The 24625-nt window shown below is 21.1% G+C and overlaps 1 protein-coding gene across 1 annotated transcript in view; it reads left to right on the top strand.

Moving 5' to 3' along the window:
• Positions 1-1263: 1263 nt before the first annotated feature.
• LOC128961642 (metabotropic glutamate receptor 8-like) overlaps positions 1264-24625 on the top strand; it is a 46364-nt gene continuing 23002 nt past the window's right edge. Inside the window, exons 1-2 of the mRNA XM_054307897.1 lie at positions 1264-2008; positions 11887-12110. Of these exons, the coding sequence (XP_054163872.1) occupies positions 1621-2008; positions 11887-12110 (612 nt within the window). The 5' untranslated portion in view covers positions 1264-1620. The remainder of the gene's footprint in view (positions 2009-11886; positions 12111-24625) is intronic.

Genomic DNA, 24625 nt, shown 5'->3' with positions numbered 1-24625 from the left:
TATATGTGTGTTAAAGCGACACACGATTCTGTACCACAAAGAATATTCTGTTTCACAGCACATATAGATTCTTGTTCTCCAAACACTCTGTCTAACGTCACTTCCAATAGGAAACACTACTCCACATACATATCGTTATCATTCATATTATTATCGGTACTTATATAGACATCTTTTATTGCAAAACTAAACTAAACTAAAATATTATTTGAAATTTCATTTATTAAATATCAAACATTCAATACATAATAACTGTTATTACAAACTTAAATAACTGCTGCATATATCTTAAGTATCACTAAATTATTATAATTAATATATAACAATATAATACAATTATAATTAATATTAAAAATAATATTAATATATAAACTAACCGTAGTTTTTCACAATTTCATTGGTATATTATTGTGTACAGTATATGCATATTACAGATTATTAAAAGAAATCAAAACATAATAATAATAAAAGTTAAAAATTAATTTGAAAATTGACACTATTTTTATGTAAAGAATAAAAATAAAAATTTAAGTAAAATTATTATAAAATATTTTGAATAATTATTTTAACACTTTAATTTAGCTTTAAATAATACTTTCAAGGTTAATTAATTAATTTATTATAATTCTGTATATTTTTATATTTGTTTTTAATATTGAATTCAGTAATAAATTTTACATTTTTAAATTATAAAAAATATATTACAACTATTATTTCACTAAATTATATAATAAAATTATGTTAACATTTAATAATACACATTATTTTTAATAAGTTATTTAACAAACATTTTTAACAAACACAACTCATATTTCAAGTTTATGTCAATTTTAAATTTTCAAATAAATTATTATAGTAATGTAAAATATGTTAAGAAATTTAGAAAAATGATGAATACATAACAAAAATTAAATGTTTTAAATAAAAATAAATAATATTTTTATGTAAAATTTTAGTATAATTTTTACTTAAATCCATTAATAAAATAAACATATATAAGTGTTAGTCTAATAAATAACTAATATATTTATAATGTCTAAGCATTTATGCTAAGCGAATACATATTTATGAATATATTTTATTTTATTTATAATTTTGTAAATATTTAAAATTTAAATTATTAATTTTTATATAATTATGACAAACTTATATTTTTATATAATCATTAATATTTGATAAAATAATCACAAAGTAATGGATTAAGTATTCAATCGTTAATCCTGTTTTATAAAGTGATGAGAAGTAATGCTTTCCTAACGGTCCATATGTTTTAAGTGTCGACTCAAAGCTGTATCCAATGTGAAGGCAATGTTCACACAAACTCTGCAATCATATGCTTATAAGCAATACTTCACTCATAGTTTCTCAATGCAGACCAACAGCACTATTAGATCCAGTGATTGCCGACTCTCTCTCTCTCTCTGTTATATAAGAGTAGCATTTGATCGATACTTAGCCAACAAATGCTCACAGCTTTTGGGCACTGAGTGTGACATTCAGTCAGTTGTATGTTATATTAAATGTGAACAGATATATGAATAAAATAGTTTTGACTCTAAAAATATATAGATATATATGAAGTATATATATACGAAAGATAACCAAAAACTAAATACTTGAATGATTTATCGGATGACCAAATCGTTTGCTTGCACTGAGAGGACAATGACGAGTCACTTGTGTTGGCCGACAAGCTTTTCACCCATTGTTTTACAACTTGTTTGCAAACTTATTGTCGTGTTTGTAGTTGTCATCTGTGGTGTCAAATGTGATCAATTGTTGGATACAAGATTGAGGCACCAAATGGTGGCCACACATTCACACGCCGTCATCAAACTGGACGGCGATCTCATATTTGGCGGACTGTTTCCGATGCACGACTCGGGAGATGAGATGTCTCTATGCGGTGCTATTAAAGAGGAGAAAGGCATACAACGCTTAGAGGCTATGCTTTATGCCATTGATATGATTAATGCCGACCACACACTACTGCCCAACCTTACYATAGGTGAGAGTATTATTGTATGCTATCATTCATTATATCTAACAGCACTTTCAACTAAACTTATATCAATCTAACAATTGAGTAAAACTAATATATATTTATATTAAATCTGATAAAAATGATATAACATTTAGATTTTTAATTAAAAAATGATTATTTATAAACCAATTTCTTATTTGTATAATATTTTGTGTTAAAATAATCATTTTTAATAGGATTTATATTTGTTTATTTATAATTCTAATAATTAAAAATGTATAAAAATTAAACATCCTTTAAATTTTATTAAACAAGTGGCATAAACTTATCGTAATAGTACTGTATATATATTATAATATTTATGCAATTATTAGATCTAATGGTTTGATTTAAATTGATTAAAGTTAGTTATTAGTAAGAAAGTTAATAGTCAAATGTATTTATATTATTTTAATAATAATATATAAATTTGAAATAATGATAAAAATACAATAAAAACAATAACTAACTAAATCTAAGTGCAATCAAGAATAGCGCAATAAAACAATGTTATATACAATGAACAGTATTTTACGTATTTTAGCTATTTTTAAGTAGATGTACAGTAATATTAAGTTATTATAATTTTTTATAAACTAAGATTTATTATGTCACGAATTAGTTTCTATTTTTGAACATTAGATTATAAAGTTAAAAATTGTGACAAATATTTAAATATGATAGCTTCATAATATAATACATCATATTTATAGTCTATATAACTAAATTAATAATGATAGACTTATTATAATAAGTTTAATTAATAAATAATGATTTGAATAATAAAGTATGATCTCTAATGATACAAATATTGCATTTATTTGTTTCATATTTTCAATATATATTTGAGTCCTAAATACTTATTATATTTTCTAACAGATTGAGTGAAGTATAATATCCAATGCATTCATAACACTTAAATCCATTTAAATCTTACTCAATATAAATAAATAAATAAATGTATATATTATAAACATTTTAAGTATTAAGTGTTATAAATAGGAAAAGTTTATTATTTTTGTCTAATAATATGATATAAAGCCAATGAAACTGCAAATGTAATGAATGTAATCATCTATTTGTTGACCTTATATGAAGTGTAGTCCACTTCATAACACCTATGAATTGGTGTGAAACACAAGTGAAGACCATATACTGTATATTATGAGAAAAACTACTGAATGAACAAAAATATTGGATATAAGACATCGATAAGTATGAATCAGAGAGGGATTTATATTAGAAATGATTATTATTTTGTCTCCTATTCATTGAGTGTGTGGTTTTATCACTCAATAATAATAATAATAATAATAATAGACAATCTCTTTGAATGTATTAATTTTGGCAAATAAATTGCCAACTTTTGCCATTCCTTAAAGCTATTCATTTTGAGATTAGATTTATTATTAATTTAGACAAACACTACCAAAAGGTGTGTATATGAGTGAGTGAATGAGTGTGTGTGTGTGTGTGTGTGTGTGTGTGTGTGTGTGTGTGTGTGTGTGTGTGTGTGAGAGAGAGAGAGAGAGAGAGAGAGAGAGAGAGAGAGAGAGAGAGAGAGTATGTTAGTGTATGTGTGACCACATAAAGCATAAAAGTGTATATGAGTTATAGACAATCAAAACTATATACAATTTTTTTTAAATATTTGCCTTAAAGAAGAAAAAAGTTGTACAGAAAATGTGATGAAATGATAATATATATATAAGTGAGAGCACATAGTTTGAGATTATTGGCTAATGGTTTGGATTCAAAGCATAAGATTTGCTGCAAAATGACTTTTTTGACACAGAATTCAGTTATATTTAAAAGTTATGGTCTCTCTCTCTCTCTCTCTCTCTTTCTTTCTTTCTTTTTTTCTTTCTTTCCCTTCAAAACTATAATTTGATTCACAATTTATTTGTGAGTTTTTTCTCTTACATGTAATTAATTTTCTTGTTATTATAAAAATACATTAATCAAAATAACCACTTACTATAAAAAGAAATTACACACATTTTTTCCATATATATTAAATATAATCTTATGAATAAATTAAGCTATTATTTATACAGTTTCAGAAAAAATTAATAACAAAATTTAGTACAATCTAATGCCTAATTTGTTTTGTATAAATATAGCATAAATTATTAAATAAAATATGAAAATATTATGAATTATCAATTTAGTTATTAAAATTGCAAATGATTTCAAAAACATTTTATATTTTAAAAAATTATGTATTTATGGTTGTCTAAAGTGTAATAGTAAAACACATTGCATTTATAAAGTTTATAGAAATAAAAATAACAATAAAACTTAAATAAAAAATATTATCTTTTATTTGAAAATTATTTTATAATAAAATATATTGATATTAAATATTAGTTATATAAAAATATGTATAATAAATAATTTGTTTATCATTTTAGACAACTAAATAATATAGTATTTTTATTTGCCAAATGGTATTGTTCAAATATAAATTATATACCAATGAAAGTACTGTATATTGTAGTATAATATATCAATAAATACTATCTAACAAATGAATTTCATAAAGTTTATGCTTAAATAAATAGTTTTTCAAATAGTTTAAATTAATATACTTTATTTTAAAATTGTAAAAATAAATATTGTCTATAAAACTATACCATTAAATGCAGGGTTTAGCAAGAGGGGTAGGGTTTGGCCATTTTGCCCCCTTTAGACCAAGATTTTGGGATTTTATCTCCCCAGACTTTTTGACAAAATTTAAAATATTTTAATATATTTTAATAGAAATATGTAAAATAATTTAAACTACATAAATTTTAATCTAAATAAAGCATTATTTAAATAAAAATATGTAATTAAATAGTTTAAAATTAACTATTTGGTAAAAAATATTATAATTTAAGAAAAATATTATTTTATATTAAGTTATTATGGTTATTATTAAAGTATATTGTAAATAATTTTTTAAATTCAAACATACAAACATATTGTTACGTAAATAAGGAAATTTATTGGTAATTTTAGGGAATTTTAAGGAATTTTTTCATTTTTGAAAAATTTCCGTTTAAAATGCAATAAAAATACACCCCATCCTATACTCTCCTAAAATTCAATGCTTTACTTAACACTGATTGAATGGCTTAATCTAAATATAAAATTTAAGTTATATTTATAAAGATTGATTTTAATAAAAAGCAATAAAATAAAAAGCAAGTTAATTATATTAAATTGATGTAATGATAATAATAGATATTCAACAACACACACTGTACTACATTATAATAATATTACATTAAGTGAAATAAATATTTAAAATTAAGCAAATATAAAATTAAGTGATTTATTGTTTGGATAATAGATTAGTTTATAGTTAAATTGGAATTATTTGTAAACATTTACTAAATTAATTTTAATTCTAATAATAGTTTATATAGAAAAATACCAAATTTGAACAATAAAAACAATAAAAATGCATGAAATATAAAATTTAGATTATACTATATATTATTATTACAAAATATGTTAAAGAATATAAAATAATTATCAATTTAAAGTTTATTAAAATTATATATTTTTCTATTTTTATCAAATGGCTAATTGTATAGATAAYGATAATACAGTATTAAAACATWAATTATTAAAGATAATATAGTAACTAAAATGTTGTGCTATTGACTGTGAAGCCATAAAATAATAATAATAATTTTGATAAATACATAGATAAATATATTGATAAAATATTTGATAAACTTATACGTGAATGAATACAAAATGATAGATTAAAACAGTTTATCTATTGCTTGACTGATTGTGAACCACTGCTATCGGTGACGGTTTGATTACCAATTTAAGAGTACTGTTAGTATTTAAAAAAAATTACAATTAATTTTAAATATACTTTTTGCACAAAATTATATAATTAAATTATGCATAAATATAATTTGAGTACTAATTAGAGATCGTAACCGAAGGATATTTTAGGAACCGTTTGGAACAAAATTCCAGAAACCGAACCGTAGTTTTAATAAAATCTCAATTTTATTTTTATATAAAATATAGAGTCGAATAATTAGAATAACTATAAATTAATGTAGTAATATTAACAGCTTTAATAATAATAATTTATATTATGTTTTACGATAATTATAATACAGTATAAAATAATTTTAATAACAAAAACATTTAGAAAGAGATCGAAAATTGAACCGTTTTGAAAACCGGAACCGAAATTTAGGAACCGAACCAAAACCATTACGGTTCCGGTTTTTAATGGTTCCCCAAACCGAAACCGTTTAGGTTCCGATCTCTAGTACTAATTAATTTAATAAAACAATATTAAAATATGCTTCAAGTTATTTAGAAAAATATGTGCAATTTTTATATAAATTTAATTATAAATATTGATAAATATTAAATTTATTATAAAATAATAATTTGATAAAATAATTAATTGTTATTAACAAATAATAATGATTTGCATTGATTATAAAAAATATTTTTAGTTTGCTTTTTTTTAAACAAAGTTTGTTATTTATATATTAGTTCGAGTCTTAAACAACAATGGCGGCAATTTTATTAATAACAATTATCTGCTAAACAATATTTTGAATTAAAAATGACCAAGGGCAAATTATAGATAATTCTAAATTGAATAAAATTTAAATTGGTCATTTTTAATTAATTATATTATTGACCAGATAATTTACAGTCGACTGTTAAAAAATTATAAATAATAATCAACTACATTTATCTGGCCAATCATACAATTAATTAAAAATCATCTATAACTTCCCTTGGTCACTTTTAAATCAAACGTATTATTTGCCAGATAATTGTAATTAATAGCAACCGCTGTTTAAGACTCACTATATAAATAACAAATTTTATATAAAAAAAGCAAACTAAAAATATTTTTTATAATTAATGCAAATCATTATTATTTATTAATAACAATTAATTATTTTATCAAATTATTTTTTTTCATAATAAAATCACTATTTATAATTAAATTGTAATTTAATTTGTTTATCTACAATTAACAATTTATATTGTTTTAAAATAGCGATATTTTAATGTATTGTATATACTTTACCGTTGTGTAAGACTTTCTTTTATTTATATTATTTGTATTAGTTTTAGTTTATTAAAACTATGATTTAAATATAGGCTATATTTATAAATGTCATATTGTATTTGGCAGTCACTTATAAGATATTTAGTTAGTTCACACATAGGCTTAATATCAATTAAATAGACAGAATATTCTGTGAGAAATACTTATATTAAAATTTATTTGAATTAATTTATTGAATAAAATAATTTTTATGTTCAATTAATAACAACTAACTAATTAAAATTATCTATTGATTAAAATAATTTTTATACACTGTACGGTAAAAATTTATAGCAAAATGACAATAGAGTGAGTATTGTATATTAAAATTGTTATGTATTATAAAAATAAAATACAAATTAATTAAGAGTTTACTATTATTATTATTATTTTATCAAACAATAAGTGCAATGTTTGGCTTTAATTGAATGTAAAAGTTTGGAGAGCTTTGTTAATGTTTAACAATTAGATTATATTGAAAAATGCAATATAATTATGTGTTGACATCTAATTAGTGAATATTTAAAGTTGTCTCATTTAATTACATCACTCAAATAAACTTTCTCTATTGTCTATCAAAACTATTTGAAATTATTTTTATTTTTTATATATTAAGCAAACTTTACAGTAAATATGATTAAAAATAAAAATCAATTAAAATACCATTAAATCAATTCACGTAAATATACACTGAGAAACTAACCGAGCGTTTGATTTTTTAAACAAATGTGTTATACTGTATACAGTAATACAATACAATATACAGTATACACTGTATTTATATCAATAAAAACAGCAAAAAATAATTTAAATGTCATTATATTTATGTTGTTAAGGATCGATAAAATATATATTAAAAATATTTAGAATAAAAACTTTTCGTTCAATTTTTTAAAAATGAGATTAATATTTAAAATATCTATTTTATACTGTAATGCATATAAATATCAAATAATAGAGTCTTTTTTAAACACATTATGACAATTGTGTGAAAATGTTTGACTGACAGACACTTCACTCATTCACTAATAAATAATCTTAAGTTTGCTATACTATTAGTGTTGAGAAAATATTTTTTTTTATAAATTTTCCAAAAGAATTTTTTTTGGACAGTATTTTCCTCTAATTTGTTAATATTTATTTACTTTATATTATAATCTAATACTTAAAAAAACTAAAGTTACTTATAAAATAATAAATACAATGCTTATTTAAATAAATTAAATAATATATACTTTTTTATGTTTAAAAATTAATATTTAAATTAATATCTTAAAATTTGTTAAAAAATATATAACTTGATATATCATAAAATAATATAAATCTAATTTACTAAAATATGTTTTTAAATAAATATTAAAAACTCTACAACTCTATATATTTGTTTTTGATTTGACTTGCATTTCAATATTTTTAATAATAATAGTAATAATTAAAATATAAAAATATAAATATAGAATCAAATAATATAGATTATTATTGTAGTCAACTCTACTTATTTTTAGAAATCTTTTTTGAAATATTCCTCATTTTTATCAAAATTCCTATCACTTACTATCGTATATTTTACATCAAATTCTCAGTTCACTGAATGACAGCTCAATTCGTTTATAAGATTTGAAACTTACACTAAAAACTCCACAACTCATATAAAAACTTTCTTTACATATAAACCAAAAAATTGTATAAAAATGGATGAATGTGTGTGTGATAGGAGAGAGAGAGAGAGAGAGAGAGAGATAGATAGAGAGAGAGAGAGAGAGAGAGAGAGAGAGAGAGAGAGAGATAAATAAATAAATAGATAGATAAAGTTTATAAAAAAATATATGAAATATCATTAATATTTTTTTATTGATATACTTATTATTATTAATTTATTATTATATACAATTACTTTTTATATATTTTCCATTTTAATAATTATTTGATTTGCTAAATACAATTAGTTTTGTTATGAAAAATTCGTTTAATACATAAATATTAATAAAATTCATTGGTTTATATTGTTAGTTATGAAAACTATTAGCTAAAATTTTTGTTCAGTAGAGTATTTTTGTAAAACATTGATATATAAAAAATTGAATAAAAAAATATTACATATAAAGTACTTTTTAAAAAATTTAATTTTTATTTAAAATTAATATTCTGGTAATATTAAAAGAGTACAAATTTAATAATTTATAATATATCATTATTTTAAGCCTTAATATTTTATAATTATCATAATATCTTATCTAAAAAATGGTAATAGCTTAATATAATATAAATAGGCAATATAGGCATAATTTTATACATTGAAAAATATTTATGCTTTTATAAATTTAGTGTATTGACAAATATTTAATTAATACAAAATAATTGGTAAATGTTTGTTTATTAATATTTAAATTTATTTGCATATAATCTAAATCAATTACTATATTATATTAAATTTAATAAAGAAAAGGATTTTACTTTAAATATTTGATGAAATAATGTAAAGTAAATACTTTATACTGTATTAATATTAATAAATATTATCATAGAGTATATTATTTTTAATAGGATTAAGTGGTATTTGTAGTACAATTGATAAAAATTTTAAAAAATGCTTTGAAATAAAATGTTGGTTTTTAGAACACTTAACAAAATTTATATCTAAAGTTTACGTAACTTTTTCAAAATTACAATAATTCATAAATATTTGTTTTATTGTTATAAATAAGAGAAATTAAAGATCTTTTTTAGAATAATATATATTTATATTATATATATATAGACATAATATTTATATAAAAGAGAAATTGTTAAAAAGATTAAAATAAATTTATTATAAAAAAATTATTTAATTATTACAGCAATGTAAATAACAGTTAATATTATATACAAAATAATAAAACATAATAAAATATATACTATTAAGACTTTAATATAATATTATACTAATGATATGCTAATAATAATAGTAATTATATGCTAATGCATTTGATATACTTGATAAAACCACATTAATTAAATTATGACAAAATCACACAAAAATATTTAGTTTTTTATTATATAAATATTTCTTAAACAATAAATGTTTTTGAAAATGTCTCAAACATTTGCTAAAATTTATTTTATTTTATATCTAAAATTTAATAATTTTAAAGATTAGAACACATGGTTTTGAGTTTAAGTGATTTATTTTAACTAATAATACAATATAATGTAATAATAGTAGTAAATATTACTAACAATAATATAAAAATATATAATGAAAATAGTAATAAAATAAATCTAATGTTGTTTTTTAATTGAATAAAAAATATTCTACAAAACTATATAATAATATATTTTGTTTATATTTAAAAATATATTTATCAAAAAATACTATAAATTACTATTTTCACGAACTYCTGAAAGGAGTACTTATCTGAATTCTTTATGTCCAGACATTTGTCCAAAAATTTTATAATTTTGATTTAAGATTTGGATAACCCATCAATAATAATGTATAGGAAATCGGCATCAATATTGTCCTACTTTTTCAGGAACATAAAGAAAATGGCGGTCAAAATAAGAAAAATTAAATTAAAAAAATTTTTAACTTAGATTTGGATAAAACATCAAAATGTATGCAATTTTGTTTTATAAGTTTTGTACTATATCTTAAAAACAAAATAGCGGTCMWAATAAAAAATTAACATTTTGATTTTAGTTGCAAATAACTATTATAAATAAGAATGTTGAAAAGTTAAAATAGAAAATAATAATTATTTATATTTTGTTATTTTAAATTATGTTTCATACTTTACTATATTTGATTTTGAAATTTAAAAACGTTAAAATTAATATTTTTGTTATACTAAATCATGTTATTTCATAAGTTCATGGTTTAGTATTTTATGTCATTTTGAGACATTTGATACGTTACATAACAAAAGTTAAGTTTATTTTGTTATACTGAATCATTTGATACCCTAAATGACTAAAATTGCGTTTATTTATTTATAGAAAGTGAATTGCTTTATTTTTAATCTAATAGTGTTAAGAAATTAGTAAAATCAAAGAATATTCAACTAATAATTATATTAATATTACATGATTTAATAAATCAATTTAGGTTGCTTTGTAGCATTGTCAACTGGTTAGTAAATGCAATTTATCAACAAATAACTTAATATAAAATATCTATTAAAATTTTTTTATAATTATAGCATAAATAAATTTAATATACTGTACATACTGTATCATAATATCACTAAATTACTACAGTACTATTATATATATATATATATATAATGGCAAAATTAATTTAATAAATTTTTTAATTCATTAAATGAATTAAATAATTAACATCATTATAATTATTACTGTATATATATATATATATATATATATATATATATATATATATAAATTTTTAATACAATTGTATAAAATCAAATACTATAATTTTAGTATTACTAATATGTTTATTAAATTTTTTAGTGAGTTAATAAATTTGTAAGACCTTTAAGTTTATACATGAGATTAATTCAATTGTTTAAATTGATTTAAATGATATATAATTATATATAATACATAATTAAATAATCGAATTATATACATATATATTAAGTCATTTATTATTATTAAAGAAATATAAATATCTGTACAAATAAATATAATTTAATATACAATTTATCGCATATTATTTAATATTACTTTGACCTATAATTTAAAAAAATTACTTTTTATTATTTTATATTACTTCATATTAATATAAATAAATATAAATAAACTAATATATGAATTATTGATTGAATAGGTGGTCATATACTGGACACGTGTTCGCGTGACACGTTTGCATTGGAGCAGACCATGGAGTTTGTTAAATCTAGTCTAACAACAGTCGACAGTCAAATAAATGACTACCAGTGCGCCGATCACAGCAGTCCCCGATATATACCGCGTAAACCAGTGGTTGGTGTGATCGGTGCCTCTTCCAGTTCAGTGTCTGTTATGGTCGCAAATATTCTCAGATTATTTCAGGTCTTATATATTTTTTAGTATTTTATAAAAAAAATATTTATTATTTAATAAAAATAATAGTTGTGTATATTAATACTTGTATTTAATTTATCATTCAAAGAGTTTTCGCAAATTATTTTTATTAGTCTTTTTTGATAATTTATTATAATAAGTTTTTAATACAAAATATTTAGATAAATAGTTTAAATATAATATAATTAATACAACAAAATTATTAGTACATTTGTTATAAATTGCTATTAGGTATAAATTGTATATTCAAGTATAATATACTATAATATAATATAGTTTACTGCATGAATATACACTTATAAATAGCTTTATGATTGAACATAATAAATGCAAATTTTTTCATTTAAGCGATAAATATTAATTAAAAAATACGTAATACACTATAATATATTTCATAAATTTAAGTGTTTGTCTCTATTTTGTTGCATGAATATTTAATTTTTAATTCAATTTAAATAATTAGAAAAATACAATTTTATAAATTGATTTACAAAAATCATTTATAAACAAAAATTTCTATAATAATCGTAAATCATGTATAATRTTTCCTTAAGGATATTAGTAAAAAAATATTGATTTTGATATCAAAAATGGTTAATAATTTTACAAAAAAGTATAACTCAATCTCTTGAGAGATACTTAAGTAGTGGTCATATATTGCAGTCTTTTATCGAAAATACATTCACAATATGTGTCACTGAATTTGAAACCCTTATAACAAATAAAAAACGTTTGCATCAAATGAATGCACACATAAAATAAATAGCAATAAATAGGAAAAAAGAAAAAAAACTATTTTTATTTAAATGGTTGACCGAACAGCCAATTTAAGCTACCGTTCCCAATCTACTACCAGATTTAGGCTCTCACGCCATATCTTAAGTATAATAAAAAATTGTTATTTTTTTAGCCTCACGTCTCCTTTCTAGTACACTATACTATACTTCTAATGATGCTATCATGTGATATCACAACACATATATTATGATGTTAGCACTGAAATAATTAGACAATAATATGTTTTCTATACAGATTTTTATATAAAACTATGTATATGCAATCTTAAAATAATTTATTAAAATACAAAAATACCGCATTTCTCTCTCTCTCTCTCTCTCTCTCTCTCTCTCCATATTTGTCATAATTAATCATATTTTGCTCACAGAATATTCCCAAAGTTATTTACTTATATCAGAATATTTCTTTATTTTTCTTATCATTTTTGTTATGATTTTTATTATTGTTATAACATTTGATGTCTATATCGATAACATCAATAATAATCATGTAATAAAAATAAATGTAATATACGTTAATATGAATTATATTATTGGTTTTGTATAGAAATGTGGAAATGTAAAAATTGTTTATTATAATATCTAGCTCTTTAAAGAATATAGTGATTTTAAATAATTGCAAAAAAATATTTATTTATAAAATTGTTATTTTTATGAAATATTTGTTATTTACACTTTAATAAATACCTAATAATAAAAATCAACGACAATCATAAGTAGACAAAAAACATAATTGAATTTTTACAAATAGTTTATAATTTAACTAAAGAAACATAAAAGGCATACACAAATACACTCACATTTTTTATCAAATATATAAAGAGTGAGTAAACTTTATCTATCCAAACAAATGATAAGAAACAGGTTTTATAATAAAGTATACGTTATATTATTTTAAAGGGGTGCTAAAGACATGTGCTTATTAGTTGCAGTTTTATATTAAACTTTTATTACAAATTATTATATTTAAATTTTATTAATTAATAATTAAATTAGTAAAATGAATGAAAACAATGGTAACAATCTAAATGTTAAAAGTGGTAATTATACTGAACACGAATGTATTTATATAGTTCATTGGTAAGTAAAAGTTTTATTTATCTTAAACTATAATTTTGTCGTTGTCTTCATCTTCTGTTGTTTTTTCTTAGCCTTCTTTTCTGTTTCACTTCAACTATCACTACAGTTGGTCTCTGAAATGATTTCCGTACCATCGCTATCATTAACACTGTTACCCTCATAACATGTATTGACATCATTGTCTGTACATCCATATGTTTGATCCTAATGTGTGTCTGAAGTAAACTCTTGTAACCAAACTGTTTGTCACAACCCATGTAATGTCATTTATAAACCATTTTCTCCGTTAATTTCTTCGGTCTTCTTCTACTTCTTTTAATCGGTTTATTTATCAAACTATCATTCACTGTGTCCACAGTTTTCTTATTAATAATTTGGTATTTAATCAATTGTTTTAAATACAAACACAATTTGTTTGCAAACTCTTAACTAAATGTCTGTATTTATCAAACATTTCAATCAATTGCTGACAATATCTTAATTCACACAATAATATTTTGTATTTATAATAGGTTTAAAGAATTTAAAAATATAAATGGCTATAAATCACAACATAAATATGTTCAAGATAAGTTTGCGGAAATGTTTGACAAAAAGCCGCCAACACGACACACAATTTTAAGAATAAATAGGACATTTGACCAGGATAAGACTGTCCAAAAAAAGCACAAAGTTCCCCATAAAAAGCCTAAACTAACACCTCAAAATATTGAATTAGTAAAAAATGCTATAAATAATTATAAATCTATAAGAAAAGTTAGCGAATATTTAAAATCGATAAATGTTATTTTAAGTTATGGATCAATTCGTAATATATTGGTTAAGGAATTGAATTTATTTCCTTATAAAGTACAATTTGTACATAAATTACCTGAAAAATCAAAGGAAATGCGTGTTGATTTTTGCAATTTGATTTTAATTAAATTGGACGATAATGCCAATTATTTGGATAATGTTTGGTAAGTTTATAATAAATATTTTAATTTAATTGCTCGTTTCGTATATAACTTCACATTTATTTTCACACTGTTTTAAAAAATTTATTTTCCAGGTTTTCTGATGAATGCAATTATCATAAAAATGGTTTTGTTAATAAACAAAATATGCGAATTTGGGGCACAGAAAAACCAGATAAATCAATTGAAATTCAAGCCAACCCTGAATATTTATCAGTATGGGTTGCTTGGAATTATAAATATGGTTTTATTGGCCCTTATTTTTTTAAACGAGAAAAAGGCCAAAAATATACCATTAATGCATTAAAATATCAATCAATGATTGAAAATTATTTTATACCAAATCTTAAAGAAAAAACTGGTGATAATTACAAAAATCAAATATTCATGCAAGACGGAGCCAGTCCACACACAGGTATTTATTTGATTTTTTAATAGATTATGACTAGAATTCAATTTAAATTTATAAACAATTATAAAATATTTTAATTTTAACTTACAATTGATATGAATTGTCACCGAAACTCAAGTCTATCATTTTTTAGTTTATCTACTATTCCATCCATCCCTTGCCTTATCCCTCACAAACAAAACCCAGATCACTTCCTAATCTCACAACCACCCCACCCCACCATCACCTAAACTAAACCAATGATATAAAGCATTTATTGCACTATAAAAAAGAGAGTTGAAAGAGATCTGTTCTCTTAAAAACTGAGTTTCGGGTGACTCGTGATATCAATTGTAAGTGAAATTTTAAAATATTTTATAATTTTATGCTAATATTAAAATAAATTAATAAAAATATTATTATTTTTTATTTATTAGCACATACAACTTTAACTTTATTACAACAACATTTTCAAAATCGATTAATTAGCCTTAAAACTGATGTAATCGAATGGCCAAGCCATTCCCCAGATTTAAATCCATTGGATTTTTGTTTCTGGGGAAAGACTAAAATGGATGTTTTTCCATTTGAAAATCCTCCAATTGATTTAAATGAATTAAAAATAAGGATAATTAACTCTTTTAAATTTTTTAATCAAAACACTTTTGTAAAAATTATTGAAAATTTTATTTATCGCTTACATATATGTATTGCTCGAAATGGGGGGCATTTTGCTAATATTATTAAATAACGTTTTTTATTGTAATTTTTTTATTTTTTTTATTTGTTTGGATTAATAATGTTTAATCACTCTTTAGAATATACTGTATATTATATGTACTGTATTTACTTAGTTTCTCATTCTTATAAAATATAATAATAAAATAAAATAAAATAATTTACTGTAGAGTGAAACGTATAGTACAAGTATAACCAATTGAGTTCAAACACTTGATTTTTGGTGCGATATATCTCTTGAGAAAAGTTTTTATTTAGCGTTAAACTCTATTAATTGATTGATTGTTCCGACTTTATGGTATGGTTTTTCATACATTAACTGTGATGTATGTGTTTCTGTATTAAACCATATCCACTAATGGACACCGATCTTTATATTGTGATATATATACATAAAACATGTCTTATAGTATTCAATGTGAGTGTTTGGACAACACTTTGAAAATGTTTATCACTTTATAATGTTTTACTATGTTATTATGTTTTGCAATCCTTATAATGTTACAAAACAACAATAACTTACATTTCGATACATTATTTGAACTGTTTTTTTTGTTTTGTATGTTTGGGTTAACCCTTCTTTCAAAGTCAATTAATTTTTAATTGAATTATATTTAATCCAAAAAGACGTCAAATCAGTCACAGAAATAGCACTTTTTAAGACTTTTTTAGATAACAATAGAGAGAAAAGGATTAACTTTTTGCCATAAATGTCGCCAATTGGTGTCGGAGACAATCAATTTAGCGTTAAAATACTATACCATTAATAACAGCCATAATTAGGCTTATTATGAAATTCCCTTTAGTTTTGGACAAATTTTCCTCACATTTGTTATATGTTATAACTTTGTTTTTCTATCCAATATAATGATAATACTTTGTTAGTTGTTAGTTAAGTGTGTGAGTGTGTGTGTGTGTGTGTGTGTGTGTGTGTGTGTGTGTGTGTGTGTGTGTGTGTGTGTGTGTGTGTGTGTGTGTGTGTGTGTGTGTGTGTGTGTGTGTACTGTATAAGTAATATATTTGTAATTCATATTTAAGTAAAATCCATCGCAAAGTTGCTATATTCTTAAGTCAATGAAAATGTCATATTGAAAATGTTAGGAAAAATGGTTGTCATAGTATTGAGGGAATAGTAGTAAAAATGGTGAATAATTCATGTAATTAACCGGCGGATGACTGAACAGTATGTCTTGCGATAAAAAGACTTGTCTTTGGCATCGATCTGATTGTCCGTACAGTATGTTTGTGCCCAAGAGTTTGAAAATGTCTTATCATTAAGTGTTATGCAGTACTGTATGTCTCGGATATAGAGTATAGTGTTGTGCTATCGTATGAACTGTTGTATTGACTACTCATTCGTATTCTTTAACTTTTAGTATTACATTATATTACATACTAACGAATGTAACGGTTGGCACACAATTAGTTGACTTTTAACACAACAAATACATGTTATGATGATTTAACAGTCATCTCTCTCTCTCTCTCTCTCTCTCTCTCTCTCTCTCTCTCTCTCTCTCTCTCTCTCTCTCTCTCTCTCTCACTCTCTCTCTCTCTCTCTTGACTTGTAATGAGAAATCATATTATTAAATGATTGTATGATCCGATTCGTCATTTCTATTGGATATTTATTTCCKATATGAGTTAACTGTTATTATAAAAACAATATGAAAAGTTATGAGAAGTAGACTCATTTGCTATTTACCAGTGCTATAGATATGCGAAATAGTTAATTATATTGTAGTTATTGATCCTAATTATTGATTAGTTAAGTAAATTGTCAATAATTAGAAAGAAAATGAGATAATTTAGTWTCTGTTATTTATTTTGTCATTTTTTCAAATTAAATCAAGGGTTGGTTTTTTAATTTTAGGTAAACATTGAATATTATTATAAATTTATATTGTATTTGTCAACGATGTAGTACTTTCTTGATATTAGATTTTTAACTTTAAGCAACAATTATAGATAAGTAATGTAACTTCATTTTTATCAATCAATACATTAATATCATATTAATAGTGTATATCTTATATGTCATATAAAGATAGCAAACCCTTAATTGATTAAAGAAGTGACAAAACAGATGCTGAAAAACTGTTGAACTCTTATATCTATTTAATTGACATAATTTGCAAGTTTTTAGATCAATAAATATATTTAGCAAAACAATGAATAGATTTTTTAAAAATTTTTGAACAGTTTGATAATAAAATTACAGTTATCTACATGGTATCTAATCATTAAATTAATGGACAGTATTTTTTAACTAAAAATATTGTGTGACAATCATTCATATTATCAATTATACTTCATATATATATATATATAAATTACAAAATACACTTTATAATTTATACAGTATATATTAAACTATAATATATATTATTTTTAAATATTTGATTTTTTGGACATTGTTTTAATACTAATATTTGTATCAAGTGTTAGGATTAAGTGCATCTTTGTGCAAKGCATTTTTGTGTTTAAAAATATACAATAAATATAGTTTTAAATAAAAATAAGTAAAATAAAAATTAATTCAATATTTTTTAAGCCTATCTAAAATAAAATAAATAATACTATAATATACAGTACTAGTACTGTATATACTGTATTAGTGCAGAATACTGTATATAATAACGTCTAGTAAATTATACCCTTATTTTAATTTTATATGAATGTAAGCAAACATACCATTTAAATGCTTACTATTTATGTGAAAGCACTACACTATTAATATCATAGAAAACAAAATTCTTTAAATTAACTATAAATACGTGAATAGAATTTTATATATAAACACAGTTTTGTTGTTTGGTTTTTGCCACACAATATATAGTAAATGTTTTATTATTATAGCAAAACAATCAAATAAAATGCAGGTTCACCACCAATGGTTCCCTTTTGGGATATAAAACGTTCAAAAAAATAGTGGGTTTAGTAAATTGGTTTGATTTAAATTTTGATTTATAAATAATTTTTATCGTATTTTAAGATAATTATTTTTTTGTGACTATAAATAGTTCATTATTGACAACTAATTTTCCTGAATATTAAAACTTTTRATTTATTGAATGACGGCATTGGTCATCATTTAGCAATAAAAATTCAAGGTTTAAAATTAGAAAAATATTGTTGTTRGAAAATATTTTTAAAACTTTACATAAATTATATAACTAAATGAATATTAATAAAAATCTTATGCTATAGTTTAGTAAAATAATATTCATTTACTATATTAAGAGATGTTATTGAAGTACATTTTGTTCATACGATAACATTAGAGAATGTTTGCTTTAAAAAATATAATTTTTAAAAATATATTATTATTTACTATTTCTTTTTTTAATGCATTGAAGTGCATATACTTTTTAATAAAACTTATAAAATGCATTAAAACTAATGCATTTGATTTTACTTTTAATATTATTTAGAATTTTAATATTATTATAACATAATACTGTATAACATAATAACATAAAGTTATAATAATATAATATGTTATACACATTGTCCCAAAACAAATTTACAAATTATTACAGTGTTATTATTCTATATATACAGTACAGTAAATTATATATATATATATAACAACTTTTATAACAATGACTTTTAGATGTAAAAATAATTTTTAATAACATTAAATAAGATTATTAGACAATGATATATTTTTACATAATATTGGAGTTTAAAAATGCAATTTTCATTGTTGTCTAATACAGTCTTTAGTATAGTTAGTTAAATTGTAATAATTTTTTATTATAAATTAATTTTTTGAAAAAATAAAGAACAAATAATACAACAAAATCTATAAAAGATTAATTGATTGAATTGAACTGAACTTTGATATTTCAAATAATATAAATACAGATCTATTATATTCCTGTATATATTGAGTATAAAACAATTAAGTTATTTCATGGAATTTAGTATTTTCTCAAAAATACTGATTTCTATAAAAAAAATTAAAATTGTCTATAAATTTGTTATATTCTGTAAAATTTGATCAGGGTAAATTAGGTTTGTATACTGTATATTGATGTGAACAGTCTAATTAAGTTAAGGTTAGGTGAGTGTTATACTAAAAATCTAATGTAATATTATTCAAATAGGAAGTGTATAATAAATACTATGATATTGATTAATTTTATCAACAAATATACTGAGAATCGTAACTTAATGTCAATAATTTTATGTATATTATATGTGATTTTATAGTGAAATCAATAGAGTAAATGTAATAAATTGTAAACTAAACTACTTGTTTAATTATAATTACAATAATCAATTATATGGAGTCCATATTATATATATATATATATGTATAACAACTGTCCAATATATATGTAAAACATTAGTTGAGTTTTACGTAGAGATGAGCAAATAGAAAGTTTCTAGAAAATTTCTTAGGAATAAATTTCTATAGAAATTTAACTTTTATGTTATACTATGGGATCCCCATATCTATAGATACTGTAATACTATAAATATATTAAAGAGACAAATACTGTACATATAATATTATAATGTAATAAACTATTATATAAATGGGATACCTATATAAATAATTATAATCAGTTTTGTAAAATTTTATTCACCTTTTTATTAATTAATAATTAAATTCATTAATTATAGTATTATAGTAAAATTATAGTAAAAAACTAATATTATTTAATTATTACTTGTAAAAAAATGTTCAAGATAATAAATATTAAGAGAACAAAATTAACCATGGGGTTATCTAACTAAATAGATAGAAATTTCTCTATTATTTTATAAATTTCACTTTTTTGCAAACACTAGTTTTACGGCAATTGTTTATTAGGCGCATCAATAGATTAAAAAATTCATTGTATTTTTGAAATTATCATTTTATTTTATTATGAATTTGTTATATACTTGTTATATATGAAATGTTGCAGTCGTGAAGCACTGGTATATCGGAGCATAAAACTAATGGTCAGTGCTATCCCTATAGRGATTTGAGACAATAGATTGACACATAAAATAATCGGCAGTTATTTAAAAGTAATAAACACATAGAAAGTTAATATTTTCTATAAATGACAGAAATATTAAATTTTAGTAAAATTTTTAATCAAATTATTGCTAAATTCTAGTAAAATTATTACTATTATTAAGTTACTTTCAGATATAAAGTATTTATACTTTATATATATATTAGAATTATAAAATAAAACAACAAYTTTTAACAACTTTAGTATAAAATTATTTTTTGTTTATTGATAATAATACTCTAGTTTTTTCAAAAAAAGATATAAAACTTTTTTGATATCTGAAAAAAATAATTTTAAACTATTTTAGTCAAAAGTTAAGAGTATCAGATGAGATATAAGATGTATAAAAAATACTTTTATTTTAATTCAATATTAAATATATATTATTTTAATATATATTTTTTATTAAGAGCATAAAATATAAAAGTTTAATATAAAGTATTAAAATAGTTTTATAAATTAAACTAATTATTTAATTATAAATTTTTCATTATGTATTCTAAGTTAATGTTATGGTATAACTCTAAATATAGCTAACTTATAATCCAGTGTATAATATATGTGTAATCATGATAATTGTAAAATAGTATAAAATAGGGAAATTAAAAGTTTAGCAATTTATTGATTAACAAAAATAGAGATAAACCCTAATTAAGATTGTCATTAGTGATGCCATTAAATTGTAGTGATACTCACTTTTTCGACTAATACTAATCATTAATTAAACTGGTATTAGACATTGCAGTAATTTTTAAATTWAAAAAAAATACTTTAAATATTTTTCGTTTTTTTATAATCATAAATAAAATATCATGTAATTTTATTGAAAATAATGTCGTTATTTTTATAAATAAATATATAATATAATAAATAAGCATTTTTTACACTACTCCTTATTATTTGTCTATTTTTAGATTTATTGTCTTAAAGTTTTAGTTTAAAAATTTTTATCACAATAACAAAGACCTAAAAATATGTCTTATCATAAATTCTTTATATTTTTAACAATAAAAGTGATTTTATTTTCTTTGAAAAAATACAATTTTAAATACAGTACAATACAAAATTATTGTTATATATATAATATTTATTTTATGTTTTAAATTCAGAAAATTTTGCGAAATCTGTGGTCATTCAGTCAATCTTTTAAAATGGATTTATAAAAATGTAATTTTAAAAAAATATATTTTTATCAATACAGCAAAATCATTTATTTATTTTTATCAATATTGGTTATTAATAATTTATAAACTTATTATTTATCAAAACCATTTTTATTTGTAATTAATATAATCTAAATGATAACGATGTAAGTTTAGAAAACATTTATATTAAAATATAAATGTTATTAAATGCATGATTTGCTAATAAATTGGATTTATTATTCAGTTTTTAATATTAAAAATAAATGTCATATCATATGAAATAATATAATAATAATATAAATGACAGTAACTCATACTTTAGAGACATCATTAAAGTAATTGAAGCCATACTACCACTACTACTACTACTAAGACTAAAATATAGTATATTTCAATCATATAGTATTTACAATAATTTTATATATAGTTATAAGTTATAACTGCAGTACTCGTCAAATAATATGCTGAGAGAATATATGATATTATAAGTTAATGTAGAGAACAATGCAATAAAAATGATATTTTTATTTAACAATTGGTTTAACTCATGAACTTTTGCTAAAAAATTGTGTTTTATTGTAAACCAAGAATTTGTARAAAAATAATTTTAAAAATTTATTAATGAATTTATTTAAAACATAATGTATTATATAACTTATATTTTTAAAAATCTAATTTTATTTATATTTACATTATCTCTCAAAATATTTAAGTATAAAACTAAAAAATAATTATTTTAGTTTRAATTTTAAATAAAAGTAATAAAAATGTGAATTTAATTTACAAAATTAATTATAGTAAAAACTATATTATATTTTATAAAAATACAAAGTTTTAATGATATTTTATAGTAAATTATAAATTTTATTGTTATATCTCATGTATATTTTATATAATATGACATAACTTATTAATTTAATATTAAATATTTACTATTTTTTAAATTATCAATTATCAAACTTTATAGAATAGTTTTAATTCTATAAAACATTTTGATAGAAAGTTATGTAAGTTATGTTAGAAACAGTATATGTTTTCATTAAATTGAATATTTATTTATTTATAATACATTTTTATTAAAAAAWTTTGTTATTGTTTTAAATAAATTAAAAACACTATATTWRTGATAMATTAGTCGTTAATTCTATAAAAATAACTAATAATAAATAAGATAACGACAACAAAACAAACAAATGATTAAAACAAAAAGATATAAAATATCCATTTTTTGTTAATTCCCAGTATTAGTAGTTCCGCTAATTATTTTATATAATGAATGATTTAATTAATGGCAATTTGAATGTAGTCTATAAATGACTTTAACATTGAGATATACTTTGAAAGTGAATGATTAACTGAGTGAATGAGTTGAGAGAAATATATATATATATATATAWATAGAGAGAGAGAGAGAGAGAGAGAGAGAGAGAGAGAGAGAGAGAGAGAGAACCAATCTATGATTTGTATGACTCTTTTTATATAGTATGCATTCACGGGGTTTTGAGAACTATGTATCTCTTTAGCAATATATTGGTTATACTGTGTACAGCACTCATAACCGTCGAAAGTGCAACGGGTTGGAGGAATATATGTGGACAGTTAAAGTACATATATTATCTGTTTCCTTATTATCAGCCCAAACGGGGGTCAATCCCGGGTCGTCGTACYCGAAACCTCTTGACAACTTAGCCTCTCGGCTACCGAGACCACATAAGAGAGAGAGAGAGAGAGAGAGAGAGAGAGAGAGAGAGCGAAAGATATGAATTGAAACCTTAGAAAATGTGAAMTATTTATGTAATTATTATATAAATATATTCTGTATTATTATACGTAATAATTACTGTATAATATAGTATACAATAGTTTCTATGATTAATATCTACAAATGTCAGCAATATATTGTATGTAATTTTACTTAAGAAAAATGGATATACAATGGTTTACAATTTAATTGATTGATCGATTCAAATGTAATATAACATTATATTGTAACATGTTTTTATAATTAATTAATTTTTTATTTATCTAAAGAATAATTATGATATTTGAAAATAAAAATTGTTGATATTGTAAATAAAGTAATCCTATGCTTAAATTAATAGCAAAATTATTTTATCTTTTATACTTTAGTTAAACATAAAGAAAGCTTTCTATAACTTATATTAATTGAATGAAACTTTGATATAATTAAACAAAAAAGGAAAGCATATCTTAACTATTTATATAAAATATTTGTTTCTATATTTATACCATCACTTAATAACAAATAATTGTCCACTCATTTTGTCTTTTAATGGTTACGATTAATGGATCCAAAAGAACTCAAAATGTGATCCAAAGCCATAACATTGAATCTCATTTATTTAATATCATTACAT

This window comes from Oppia nitens, unplaced genomic scaffold (assembly GCF_028296485.1).
Source record: "Oppia nitens isolate AA-2021 unplaced genomic scaffold, nextdenovo-longstitch-racon4-pilon3 scaffold5_pilon_pilon_pilon, whole genome shotgun sequence".
In the NCBI taxonomy this organism is placed as follows: Eukaryota; Metazoa; Arthropoda; class Arachnida; order Sarcoptiformes; family Oppiidae; genus Oppia; species Oppia nitens.
This window is presented reverse-complemented; position numbering and strand designations above follow the sequence as displayed.